The 14475-nt window shown below is 35.9% G+C and overlaps 1 protein-coding gene across 1 annotated transcript in view; it reads left to right on the forward strand.

The window, feature by feature from the left end:
- Myo31DF (Unconventional myosin ID) overlaps window positions 1-14475 on the forward strand; it is a 117524-nt gene that overhangs the window by 16602 nt on the left and 86447 nt on the right. Inside the window, exon 4 of the mRNA XM_089090511.1 lies at window positions 2952-3171. Within this exon, the coding sequence (XP_088946637.1) occupies window positions 2952-3171 (220 nt within the window). The remainder of the gene's footprint in view (window positions 1-2951; window positions 3172-14475) is intronic.

Raw genomic sequence — 14475 nt, forward strand, 5'->3', positions numbered from 1 at the left:
GATGTTTAAAAAGCGTGTTTTGGTCAAGAATACAACTGGTGAAAAAATTATTAACCACTAGTTTTTGAGGTTTCAAGATGGTCCATTTTAGCTAAAAATGACACATTCCTGGACACAATCAGGGACCGAAAAGTTATCAACCCTGTACGAGATTCTCCCACCCCAACCGAAGACGACCTGCTTTACGTTTAGCCCTAAACGGTTGGCCGAGAAGGACAATCTTTGGCAATCTATCATCCTCCGGCCGCAGAACGTGCTCTAGCCATTTCAACCTTTCTTTCGTTGTAGTCCTAGGAATCGGTATTGAACCACACTTTTCTTACAGCTTACGGTTCGAAATACGGTCGGTCAGTCCATAGGCTATTTCTCTGGAAAACATCTAGAAAATCTTCCTCCGTTTTTCGCAGACATATACTATTATCAATAAATAGTATAAACACCTTTATAAATACAACAAAATTAGCAACTAGTTTAACCCTATATTGGCTGCAGTGTTTCAATAGGTGAAATGTTCCGTAACGTTCAATTTCTGGAGAATTGAAAAAAAATGATAATTCTGGACCTTAAAGATAGGAAGGGGCCCCGAAAAGGGGGCAGTTGTCGTAGGAGCAGAAGTAGTATTAGCAGTATGTACATAGTGCTTTTTGGTTAGTTAAACATACCTGAAAGTTCCAACACAATACTCAAACGATTTAAAAGGCATTGCTAATACGCCCTTTTGTAATTGCACACGCGTGATCCTGTAAGTTTCGACATAATAACTTATGCTTTTTCTGAAATATATCTGATTTGCCCTTTTTACGAGCTACATGAACATAGTGTATTTTGATTTAGCTAGGCACTCCCCTTAAGATTTCAGAAGAGCTTCACCTTAATACCCTTACCCTTTTTTAAACCAAGAATCAAACATGCACTCGCGTAATTAGATTATTTTGCTATGTGGCAGTTTGCCACCCCTCCCCCCATCAACCCCAGTTTGACCTCCCCCAACCCCCCTCCCCCTGAGCTGAAATTTAGTTTCTTCGAAAATCTTATAAAAACTAAGATAAGCCTGCATAATTCAAGCATCCAGAGAAACGGGTCAGTTTTCCTTTGTACGGTTTATATCATTGCCTTTTTAATTTTCACTGTCATTTTGACTCTGTTGGGAAAATTGGCAACAATTTTGGGAGAATTGAAAGATGTGTTTCAGGTTCTCTGACTGTTATTAATAGCTATTGATAATATTCGGCATTTAAAAAATGAAGAAGACAATTCTAATGTTAAAACGTTCCAAGTCTTATACAAGGTGGCGATTGGGTATTTCGGTCCTCAAAAAATCAACGGAGAAATGTGGATGGCATGAAAGACCTCCTCGTACACAGGGTCATCATTACTTCCTTATTGAAGAAAATCGGGGACAAAGTGCATTTGACATATAACTGGCTGACAAAATCCTCGTTTTCTCACCTTTCTTGATTTTATTTTTCATTTGTCATTCTCTTTCCTCTCTTAGTTTCATATATATAAAAAAGAAACGTGGAGAACCGTATTAAAGAAAAGTAAAGACTAGTATAAAACCCGTATAAAAAGAAACGTATTGAACTAGTTTTTATATATTTCTGGTTTTCCGCGGGGAGGGGCAAGATCCCCAATCCTTAACCCTGTGCAACCGTGGCGGTAATAATTTTCTTGAGAAAGTTTGTCCAGACGAGCTTTGTTGCTTAATAAATTGGTAACCAAACTGCAACCATTTTAACATTTTTTTACAGTGCAATTTTAGGTAAAAGCAAGTCCTATCGGTTTCTGTGTGCTATCTCTATGTCACCCAATCTCCAGAAAGTTTTTTCTAATAATTTAAATTATTTTTTTTTTGTTTTAACTTTCGAAGTTCCATGTTCATTTGTTTTAGTAGAAACCAATTTTAAAAGAAAATATTTCTTTTAGTTTTCAAGAACCTTGATTTCCAAAGAAAGGTCTTGAAAGAACGAAAAAAGGAAAACTTGTTAATATATTATATATTATTATATTATATATTATAGTATTTATTATGACTTTCCTTATTTGTATGTGTAGCCTAAGAATTGACTTTTTGAGATTAGTTCCATTGTATTTTTGATTTGGCTATAAAGAGGTCGTGTTACCTTTCTTCCTTTTATTTTTGCCAAATCTGTGGAATCCCATATTTGAATTGATAAATGGTGATAATGATAAATTACATCCAAAATGATAAATTGAACCAAACAGCTTAATAAGGAATAACTCCTTTGAGGAGGTGTCTCCTTTGTCTTTAGGGAATCAAGATATCGTTAATGTTTGAATTTTTATAGATGAAAAGTGTTGTTAAATTTAGATAAATATCTTTGCTTATATATTTCCACGGTTCAACCTGGCAACACTGGCGTAAAGGTGGTACTGCTCTCGAAACTTCATAATTTTGAAATAGCCACACGAAGATTTTGTGCTTGAGTTTTTGCGGACAAAAAGTTTTGTCAAATTGGACGAATTAGCTGTGTCTGTTTATTTTTACGGTTCAGTGCTGCAATACTGATGAAAATGTGTTACTGCCCGAAAAACTTCAAAATTTTTAAATAAACTTAATAAAATCTGAAACAATAAAGATTTTCAGGTATGAATAGATTAGAAATTGATCAAAGGTAAAAATTGTTTTGTTTTGATGTCTTTGTTACTTTAATAAATGTACTGCCTGAAAGTTACGCTATTGTTCATACCTCTCGAGCAAAAGGATTTGGTATATCAGGCGTATCTCAGGAAACTCCAACCTGTGATAAAAGAAGTGCTTAAAGAATTACCGCGCTTACTTCTTACAATATACTTGTGATTTTTCTGAAGTTGTGATACCAGCTTAAATAAAAAACAGAATACTAAGAGAGTTTAACGTGTTTTTCCCAGGTTACAAGCTATATTATTGCTAATATTAAGCTTTCAATCAATTAAGGCTTTTATTTCAGAGTCAAGAATGTGTTATTACAGTCAAATGCTATTCTTGAAGCGTTTGGGAATGCCAAAACCAATCGGAATGACAACAGTTCCCGTTTTGGGAAATATATGGATATTCACTTTGATTTTAAAGGAGACCCATTAGGGGGTCAAATATCGAACTATTTACTTGAAAAATCACGTGTGATTATGCAGCAGTCAGGAGAGCGCAACTTTCATTCATTTTACCAGGTTAGTCTTATCTTAAGCATTTATCGCTTCAATAATTTTAACCCTGCTTTCCCCCTAGACTAGACTGGTTCTGGAGACCCTATTGCACAAGTATGTTTTGCGTGCTGCTGTGCTGGTCAGTGTTGTTGGCGGAGGTTATAGGTCTGAGGAAATCCATCTTTTGCGAGGTCGGCTGGGTAGTCCTTGCCTTGCACTCCTTCTTCGATGGTGATTTTTGGTATCTGGTTGATTGAATTTCGAATGCAACTAAGTCAGCGGAGCTGTTAACTTTTGATTTAGTTTATGATGGTGCGAAAGTAGCGGAGAAGCCTAGAGAGTAGGAAAAAGATAGGAAGATATGGTATTAGCAGAATATACTTGATAATAAATTAGTGTTGATGTATTTGAGTCCTGGGGTCGGTGTTTATAGGATTTAAAAAAGGGAGGGGGGGTCAATAGTATGACTGTGTAAGTTCAGCCAGAGTTGACCCAGCTCTAAATGAAAATGGGAACCTGGAGAAATCTGGGAGGAAAACATGGGAAGAGTCGGATGATCCCCCCCTACCACGCATCGCACTCCCGGCCGAAAGAAGAAAATCAGGAGTTCGGTACCTCCGCTACCCAGATCATTGGTCAGCATGCAAAAAAGTTTAAAAGTAAACTTAAAAGTTATAGCGTAGGTTTTCCAAACCAAGCTTTCGCAGTTTTTGTGGGTAATTTTGTAGACCATACTGCCTCTCCATGACGATAAATAACAGTTCGAATTGGGATAAATCCTTTTATTAGACAATGAGTAAAAACAAATTCAAATAATTTGAAAACAATTGACTTACAATTTTTCACACTAGGCTCATATTAAAAAAAATATGTTAGGAATTGGATCGATATTGAAACTACCTGCATCTTTGTTAATTGCCCGCGAAATTGTGTTTTTTTATTTCCCTAAACCAATATGTAAGACCTTTATTACTAGAAATATCTGTCGCTTCCTGAGACCGGTTCACCCAAGGGTGAAGAAAAATATGCTCTGCCAAAACAAAAACGAAAGTTCGAAGTTTTCTAAATTCGAGAGCTTCATTTTCGGAATTGCCGTGGTCAGCAAACTGTTCCACAAATGGCTGGTCAGTTCGACCAATGTAGAATTCCCCACAAGAGCAGAGAAGGCTATGCACTCCACTTCCTATGATTGTTACAAGTTTTGTCTTTCCCGGAATTTCGAGAGATGCTCAAAGGTCTGGCCAATTTGAAACTAGTTTCGATATTGTTTTTTAATATAGTTTGTTTAAGTTTTTCCCAAAGGATTTGTACAAAAGATAAAGGAACTCTAGTGATTTTAAATTTTAGGATATTATATCCCGTGCGTGATTCGATAACTTGGGCCATGCTAAACTTTGGAGCATATTTTTTTTATTTACCAAACACAATGAAAATGTCACATGTGCTTTTTTTCAAATTGAGAAGACGGAAGTTTGGAACAGATGTTTTTCCTATTTGCATACTAAATCTTACGAAATATTCTGAGATGAGGTATTGATTTGGGCAGTTGAATACATTTTGGAAGATTTTTGCTAGAATTTAAATTCGAAACTCGTTGTAACTTTAAAGCATTTTACTATGTTGTTGTTGTTTTTGCCGCCTTTGATACTACCGTCTTAGGAATCAATTCCATTCGAGGTATTAATTTAACATGCCAATCGTCTCTTCGAAAAGTGCCTCTTTTTGATGCTCTAAAACACATGTTTTTTTCAAATGACAGTAAGAAGCAATATTAAAGCTTAAAATGAACGGAAAATGTTCCGTATACGAGGGGGCTCCCACTTCCTTAACCCTCGCTCTTTATTCTAAAGTGTTAAAGTTCTTTATAAATGCATCTTATTCAAGTTCAACTGCCTGTATGTTTAAGTAGTCTTTCTTCAATAATTGTGACAAAAAGGCAAACTTTAGCGAAAATACGAAGGCTGAGCAATGGGCAGTTTCTCCTCATATACTTAATATTTTTGTTCGTTTAAGTTTTAGTGTTACTTCTTGCTTTTAAAAATTGTTGTTTTTTTAATAATATCTGACCGTTTTTTAAATCATCTTGCCACCACCACCCCGTGTAAAATTCCCCAGAAAATTAACCATGTGAAAATCCCCCCCCCCAAAAAAAAACAAAACAAAATTCTGTATGCTTCCCAGTAAGAAATACTATAGGCAATGTTAACAATGGGCAAATTGTGCAGCCCTTTCCCTAGGGACCCACGGGGGTCATGTCCTTCCAAATGCATAATTGTTGTACCTTTCAACTATACCGAATCAAATGGTTATCCGAACATTTTGATCGGATATCTTTAAGGAAAAAGGGGGCATGATAGGGAGGCTAGTTGCCCTCCAATCTTTTTGGTTACTTAAAAAGGGCACTTGGACCTTGATTTCCTCTCAAATGAGACCTCTACCGATCTTCTAGGATCACTGGTTCATTACAATCACCAATGGAAAAATAAAACCAACAACAAATAAGCACGCATCCGTGATATTTCTTCTGGCAAAAAGTGCGAAATTCTATATGTGTGTGTATAGGAGCTTGAAATCACTAAAGTAGGGTTCTTTGATATGTTGAATCTGTTGGTTTGATTTTTATTAACTGACTATTTTGACTTTTTTGGAGTTTTTCCCTCCCTTTTTCAAAAATAGCCCAAATTTTATCAGGCTCGTAGCTTTCAATGGGTAACATGTAACTTAATGAACTTTATGTATTTTGAATCAACATAAAAATTAATTCTTTTGATGTATCTATTTTAATCAAAATTCTGGTTTTTAGAGTTTTGGTTACTGAGTCGAGTCCCTCCCTACTTATAATTAAGTAAGAAGTGTTTGAGTCATATGTTTGAGTATGAGGAATGACCTAATATATTCCAGGAAAAGTATATTTTCAGTTAAGCAACTTCAAAAAGAAGTAGTCAACGGCAAAGGTTTATTAATGATTTGTAAAAAATTAAGATGGAATTTAATATAGGGAGCCACATTGTGGGTTTTCAAATCAACATACCTAACATTTGGTGGAGAAAAATGCCCATTTTAATGTTTCGTATGTGTTTGAGTATGAAGAAGTGCTCCAATGCATTACTTTCTACTGAAACAATTAGTAATTGACGGCAAAGATTCTGTAAATATGGATTTTTAGTAATCTAGCCGAGTGGTTAGCGCGCTAGACTTTAAATCCCTTGTTGGACAGGAGGGGGATACGGGTCCTGCTGTCGCTGGGTATTCTGTTTAGAACGGGGGCCAGTGATGTGACTCTGTAAGCTCAGTCAAGAGTCGAACAAGCTCTAAATCAGGGTTGCCAACTGGTGACGTCTAAAAAGAGTGTAAATCAAGTCCAAAAAAGAGTGAGTTTTGCTAAAAAAGAGTGCAAGTCAAAAAATTTGCGCATTCTCTCTTCTACGCTCCCTCTGAGGTAAAAAGGAGTGCATTTCACACGAAAAAAGTGCAATTTGGCAATCCTGTTCCTTGGGTTAAATGCACTTTCGACGAATATGTCTACTACTGACGTTTAAAGCGAATGAAAACTTAACCCAAAAGAGTGATTTTCACTCTTTTGCATCCCCTCTGAGGTAAAAAAGGGGGCTATTCACATGAAAATTGTGCAAGTTGGTAACCGTGCTCCAAATAGGTACCTGGAGGAAAAAACGAGGAGCGTCGGATGATTTGCCCCCAACCGCGCATTGCACTCCCGGCCGAAAGCTGAGAATCAGGAGATCGAAACCTGCTCTGCGCAGACCATTGGTCAGCATGCAAAAAAAGTAAAAAAAAAAAGTTTGGTAATTATTGATTTTTATTGGTTTTTATTTGTAACAAACAAAGGAGGAATTTCCAGAGGAAGAAACATTGTGGGTTCTTATTTCAAGTTTTCAGTGTTTCTTATGTGTTTGGGTATGTAGTTCTTTTTTTTTTTAGAAAATGTTTGCACAGGTAAATTTTAAATTAAGTAACTTCTCAAAAATTCTACCAATCAGCGGCAAAGTTTAATTCGCTGTATTTTGGATGCTTAAAACAGCTTTCTTTTTACAAACAGCTGATGGTTCATGGAACAGATTTCTGTATGGCCTCTTCCAAACAACACTATTATAACAAAATAGTAGTAACGTCAGGGCTACCACCCGCTAAACAAAATCACAATATTCTTTAAAAAATCACTAGATTCTTGAAAAAAAAAATCACTATGTCAGCACATAAATCGCTTGATTATTGACTTAAAATCACTAGAAATATAATACTCTTTGTCAATGTGATTAATAATTCTTTTGTTTTTTTATCATGTTCTATAAAGGAGCACCTATAGGAAGAGGGTAAAATTACCCCCAAGAAAAATGCTTTTAGATTGGTTTTTTGTTTTTTCGCAAGCGGAAATTACACTTGAAATTTTGAAAAATGCCATTTCGCATCTTCATGCAGAAAATAGAACAAAATCCTTGCTTTCTCTGTATTTTCCCAAATTGGTAGCAATAGCTTATACCCCGATCGCTAAAAACTGGTTATCAGTGATCTAATCGAAATATTTACTTTTTTTTTATTTTTTTCCTTGTCGATTCAAAACCCCAGTTCTTTTCCAAAAAGTATAAGAACTATTTTCTTTTTACTCTAGTTGAGCTGGTGTAATTACTGGGACACACCGAACCATTTTGAAAATGACCTTTTTATATTTTCATAGAAAAAAATTGTCAAATTCTTCACAAATTTCGATAAGGATCGGTCTTATTGCTTCTTAATAAAAAAGATCCAAAGAAAATCGCTTTTCTCCCAATAAATTTTTGCTTATTGGGGATAATTGGTTCTCACGAAGTTTAAATTATTGTCGGGTTTTAAGTTAAACAATTAGGACGTTATCTGTGCTTATTAAGTGTTTCAGTACAAATAAGAGAATTTGAAGAATTTAAACCATTAAACAGTTCTCAAAGTACACTCCCCCCCCCTTACTCTCAAACGACTTAAATCATAAAATTACAATCAATTTAACCTATCCAGCTCGATTACAAATATTATTATAAAAAGTACTAAGTCCTATTTTGTTTTTCAATGATTTATTTTTCATTCATAAAATTATATTTAATGTATATCTACCAGTGGCGGATTCAGGGGGTGAGGGGGCGCGCGCCCCCTAGCGTTGTCTAAAGTAGTGTAATTTAAACAATTAACGCAAGTTTTGCGTTAATTAAATTTTCTCCTAACGCAAGTTCATCGGATCAACCTATTTTGCCCCCCCCCCCCCCAAAAAAAATCCTGGATCCGCCCCTGATATCTACCATTTTATTATTCAGTGACTCCATTCCAGTTCTATTTGTAGATGTAGAGGGTGAATTCATATCCACTATTCACTCCACTTTCGAAGGTTTTAATAGAAGAAAATCTAATTTGGAAATGATAGATAATAGAGAGTAAAAAAAACATTAATATGAAGACAAAAATTCGGCCTGAGCAAAGTTTGTCAAATAGGAAGTATACAACACTTTACGATTAACTAGGTTCGCTTATCATCTTGATGATCATGCTCTAGGATCTATATCTAATATGGACATATGGTGGGACATCGGAAGTTTCAAAGGCGGTATAATTACATAAGTGCTAATTTTGGACCATATTAGGAACTGTAATAAACCACTGTTTTGCGTTTTTTTTATCTATCAGCTTCTTGTGTGATTTAGTTGATTGAACCATGAATCTACGCGCTATATACTGAAAAATCACTAGATTTATGAACAAATCACTAGTTTTAGAACAGAAATCACTATAAATCACTAACCAGATGAAAATCAATAGGGAACATAAAAAATCACTAGAAACAGTAATAAATCACTCGGGGTGTTAACCCTGAGTAACATTTAGTTTTCATTCAACACTAGTTCCAAATATAATTATTATTGTACGAAATCTGGTTTCAACATATCTAAATTCACCGAAAATTCCTTTTTCTTTGCTGGGATTCAATTGGCTTTGCGAATCAGCTTTTTCAGTCTTATACAAGCTTTGATGGTAAAAGTTGAAGGTAGGTTAGGTTAAATTAGGTTATAAATCTCAGAAATGAGTTAAAAACCTAACCTAACGTGTCACCACCAAACCTCGCATAAAACTGACAAAGTTAAATGGCAACGCTGACTAATCCCAAAGAGAAAAAAAGTTATTTTGGACATTCACTGGCGAAACTCGAATACTGTCGATATACACCAATTTCGGACATTCATGGCAACATAATCATAAACCGCGACTAACGAAAGCAAAGTCGGCAAAGACTCAGGCATTGCATAAGTGCTAAAAACATGACCTAATGTTTTTTACTTTAGATAATTCTAATTCTGGTTGTGAAGTATTTCATGCAAATGTATTTTGGAAAGAGATGACTTAATCCGAGCTTTTTATTAAACTATGTTGCAAGGTGTAGGCGTTAGCTTCAAGACATTTACTTCCGACTTTTTAATGAATGTTTAAGCACAAAACGCCGACGCAGATCGGCTAAAGCTAGCGGAAACAGTGACGATATATTGGCGCTGATAAAGCATTACAATTTGTAACTTGAAAAATTTTGGATAATTAAAGCCACAAACCTGTTCCGCTTCTTTCTGACTCATCCTTTTTTGGTTGCGATGTTTGTTTTTAACTGGCAATAGTATTTGTGTAGTACTCAATATGACTTTGAGAGCCTTGATTTTTCTGCTCTTGTATTCTGTATAAAAGTTTGTTTGACGATCTTGGCACATAGTCTCAAATCAACTTCTCTCAATTTTTCAGGAAAAAAAAATTTCAGGAAGAAAAAGAATATAGAAACTTATAATCTTCTGTGATTTTCGCTAAGATTTTTTGAGAAAATTTCGCAATTGTTTTTTTTCTTTGCTTCAGACTTGGACTTAAATAAACTTCGATATTTTTAGAAGATTAAATGGGAAGGGACTAGTTTTAAAGCAGGATTCATTAAGCATGTGTGAATTGAGATCTACTTTAGAATTTGAAAGATTTTATAGTCAAAGAATTTGAAAGACATTTAGCATGTGTAAATTCGATCTGGTTTAGAATATGAAACATTTGGCTCTAAAATGGAAGTTTTTTTTTTCGCATTTGCTTCGCATTCGCATTGCCATCATTTGAAAAGACCAGAGGCAAACCAAATTTACAATTACCTACTCGCTACACATGGGTCTAGGTGTTTACCCCCCCCCCCCCCCGGAAAACTCCCCCACGCGCAAAATTGAGTAGCCAAAGAGAAAGCACTAAATAGGTAACTCAAAAGTCGATCAGACGTCCTAAGCATGGGCGCCCATATGGGGGGGCAGGGGGGGGGGGCTCTTGCCCCCCTGGCTGAATGATGCTGCCTTTATTTTTATATTTTTGTTCTGAGATTTCTATTATATAGCATTAAAAGTAGCAATTAGACGTAGTTTGCCCCCCCCCTGGAATTCAGCTTATGGGCGCCCATGGTCCTAAGGGATAACAAAAGGGCCAGACATCAAAGCGATTTTAGGACAGGGGCTGGTTGGTATCCAACCACTGTCGACTTATAAAAATGCACTAGAACTCTAAAAAAATGTCCGTATATTTCCCAATAACAAATACTATCTGTAAGTGTGGCCAGCGTTTAATTCCTGGAACATACCCCCGGAAGGTACCCCGCCCCCACGGATTGTTGGTCTCCAATCACTCGACTTATAAAAAAAGGACTAGAACTCTCGATTTCTGATCTAATGAGCACCCTCCTAAGTTTCCGTGACCATGAGGGGGAGGTGAGGATGAAGAAGAGGAAGTCCCCATCTAATTTGGAATGGATTCTGCTCATTTTGGGGTTTAATGTTACTCTTTACTTTCATAATAATAGCGTAGACCAGATATATTCTCAGAAATCATAAGGGTGTACATGATATCAATTTCACATTTTTGATACTTTTGAAAGCTTCTTTTTTGCCCCCCCCCCCAAAAAAAATAACTCCCACAAAAATTCGTGTTACAGCCCTGTGAGTTACATCATGTTCTAACTCCACCCTCCCCTCCTCTCTCCCTTCGAACTAATTCTATCTTTACCTGATGGCTGAATTAGAACTGGGATATTTTGGCATTAATATGCACCCTTCGAGAAACATACGATATTTTTCACGGAGAGTTTCATGCAGGGGGAAGGGATTGTCTGAAAGAATTTCCAGTGGGGAGAGAATTTTTGGGAATAGTTTCATTTCAGCGGGGATGTATTTTCCGAGGGATGGGGGTAAATGCCTAGAACCATCTATAAGGAAAGGACAGATTGTAAAACTTGCAGCTCTTTCCCTACGGGCTATGGGAAGGGGTCTTGTCATCCTCAGAAGCATATTTATTGGACCTTTCAATAATGATTAACCAAATAGCTATCTCGGAATTTTATTCAGATGTCTTGGAGGGGAAAAGGGACAGGGTAAGGGTGCTAGTTGCCCACCATTCTGTTTGGTAGCTTAAAAAGACACTTAAACTTTTAATTTTTGTTTGAATGAGCTCCTCCCGATCTACTAGGACCCTTGGTCTGATACAGTCATCCCTGGGGGAAACTTATTGTAAGTTTAATTTAATTTAAATAAATATAGAATTAGTTTTAAGGGAAAGACGAGGGGAGGGTAGAGGTAGTAATTAATATATAATCCCGAGGGCCGTTTCCAGGACTTTTATTTGGGTGAAGGGTATTTTTTTTTTGGGGGGGGGGATACGAAAAACCTTAAAAAATTCATAAAAAATGTGTTTTTATGCATTTTTATTAAGTTTTTAAAAGTCAGACACACAACTCCACCCCTCATCAAGCCTTCAGGTAAATACAGAATTAGTTCTAAGGAAAGAGCGGGGGGGGAGTGGAAGGTAGAGAATCGAAATTCAACCCTTCTTGATGTCTGGCAATATTTCTGGTCTCCGCTGTTATTATGAAAGTAAAGAGTAACATTAAACCCCAAAATGAGCAGAATCCATTCCGTGTAAGAAGGGGACTGCCCCTTCCTCATCGCCACCTCTGTCTAATAGTCGTAGAAACAACGGAGGATGCTCATTGAATCAGAAATTGATAGTTCTAGTCGTTTTTTTATGAGTTGAAAATGATTGGACATCAATCAGCCCCTGTCCTAAATTGTTTTTGATATCTGGTCCTTTTGTTACCCCTTAGGATACCTGATCAACATTTTGAGGTACCTATTGTTCATCTCTTTGGCTGCTCAATTTTGTGTATGGGGAAAATTTTGAGCCGCCTGAATAAAGTGTTTCTATTTTTCAAAGGTTGTCCTATACAAGGAAAACCGAGACAATTAATATTTTTTCTATGTGACAGATGGTATAACATTTTTAACAAGATCAGTACAAAAAGAGGAGTATTTGCAGGCCTAAATATGTGACATGCTTTGCACCTTGCTTAAATACATGATATATGTTTTTTCATTGCTATAGGATACATACAGAATATTGGGTTGGCGGATGCACACAAAGAAATACGCATACAGTTGCGTCTTATGCAGGAAAGACCCTCCAATAGCTTAAAATGGTGCTATTGTTTCCTAGTTATTTAAATATTTTTTTACTCTCAGACTTGTTGAATTGGTAATTCTTAATTGGGGCTCCCAAGGTGTCAATAAAGTTATTAAAGCTGCCCACAAAGTTAATAAACCGTTTTCCTCGCATAACTTTGTTGACTTTATTGCAGTCGGAAAGAAGTTAAACTTTATTTAACTTTTTCAAGAAAGTCCGCAAAGTTCAACCAATAGCAGAAGACGTGTGTAAAATTTCAAATAAACAACATACAAATTAGTTTCTACAAATTAAATCCTGTATACTTGTTTAAATATTTATCTTGGTAAAAGAAACAAAAAAATTTTCATTTACTGTTGAAAGGAAAAAATGCTTAAAAAGATGGTTTTCTCAGCTCCGTGTCTGAGTATTTCAGTTACTTTCTATAAAAAACTGCTGTTAAGTCAAAAAGATGAAATCGTTGTGTGACTGGGACAAACTTTATGGTTCGTACTTTCATGACAAACTTTATTAAATTTATTGACGCCGTGGGAGCCCCACATTAGGATTGCGATTTTAGACGAAACGTTATTTGAGTCTCCTATTAATTACTGTTTTCAGTTGGCCATTTAAAACTCCCTGTTTTGAACTCCCCTTCCTCCTCATCTTTGAATGTTTGCATATCCCTGTTCGAATAACGATTTTAGTTAAGGTCGTCTTCTTCCCTCTAAAGGCTCATTGGAGGGTTAGTTGCACGGTATACAGGAACCTATGCAGGGGTGGGGAACCTTATACTTTGAACCCTGTGAGTCTCATAATTTTTGTATTTTTCATAAGATTTGCGCCCTGAAGTACATTCTCTCATAAGTGCGATGTGATATTATTTTGTTGGTAACTCTTGACACTTGAAGAAACATTTCCAAAAAATTAAGAATTAATCGGAATTGTCTCGTAGGTCCTTGATTTTTAGTATAAAGGTTCACTGAGGACGTTTTGGGTCTCTGGGAAAATGTGAGCTATTAAAGCCTTTTTTCTCGATTTTTCAGTTTTTGTTGGAGTAAAAAAATATACAAAAAAACTGACGTGTTTTGTGGATATAGTAAAAAAATTGAACTAAATGAGTTAGAATGTTTACTATGGAATCGCGTACTATGTTATTTTTTATGTGTCTGTATATGCAAGCATACTAATTATTAGATTAGCAAATAAGAATTTAAATGTACTTAATATGTTTTTGATCTGATTTTCAATTGCCTGGAACTGTTTATAGCTGGAAATAACGCCCATTTTTGCTCATATTATTCTATTGTATCGGTCAATATGGTCATTTTAAACTGACAATGTTCATGGAGAGCAAATGTTCACCCAAAAGCTCTATAATTTTGGGATTTTTGATTTGTCAAAAGCTTTAAGAGAATGATATTCTTATGCATGGATGCGGAATTGAATATCACCTTTCTACTTGTCCCAAAATGCTTTTAGTGAGTCTTTAAGCTACATAGGTAAATTTTGTCACACGAAAGCATTTTGTTATTGGCTCATTTTTCTTATATGGCTTCTTTAATTTAGATAATTTTGAAAGGAGTTTTTTTTTATTAAATTAAAGGATAAAGATTTTCCAGAGCCATTGCCGGGACACAGAGCATCGAATCGACGATTCGGTTGCTTGGTCTTTTTCTTACAGGGACAAGTAACAAGCCTGTCACCCAACGTTGCCGCAGCGGTTGATCCCATGACTCCGTATTGCCGAGCAGAGCATCAATTCACTGTGTTACCGCAGGGTGTATTTACTAAATATTTCTCCTTTAATTTCATCTATTTTTTTATAAGGTTTTGTTATGTGTGCTTCTAGTT

Source organism: Artemia sp. Qi Xiang Cuo, chromosome 6 (assembly GCF_049724085.1).
Source record: "Artemia sp. Qi Xiang Cuo chromosome 6, ASM4972408v1, whole genome shotgun sequence".
NCBI lineage: Eukaryota > Metazoa > Arthropoda > Branchiopoda > Anostraca > Artemiidae > Artemia > Artemia sp. Qi Xiang Cuo.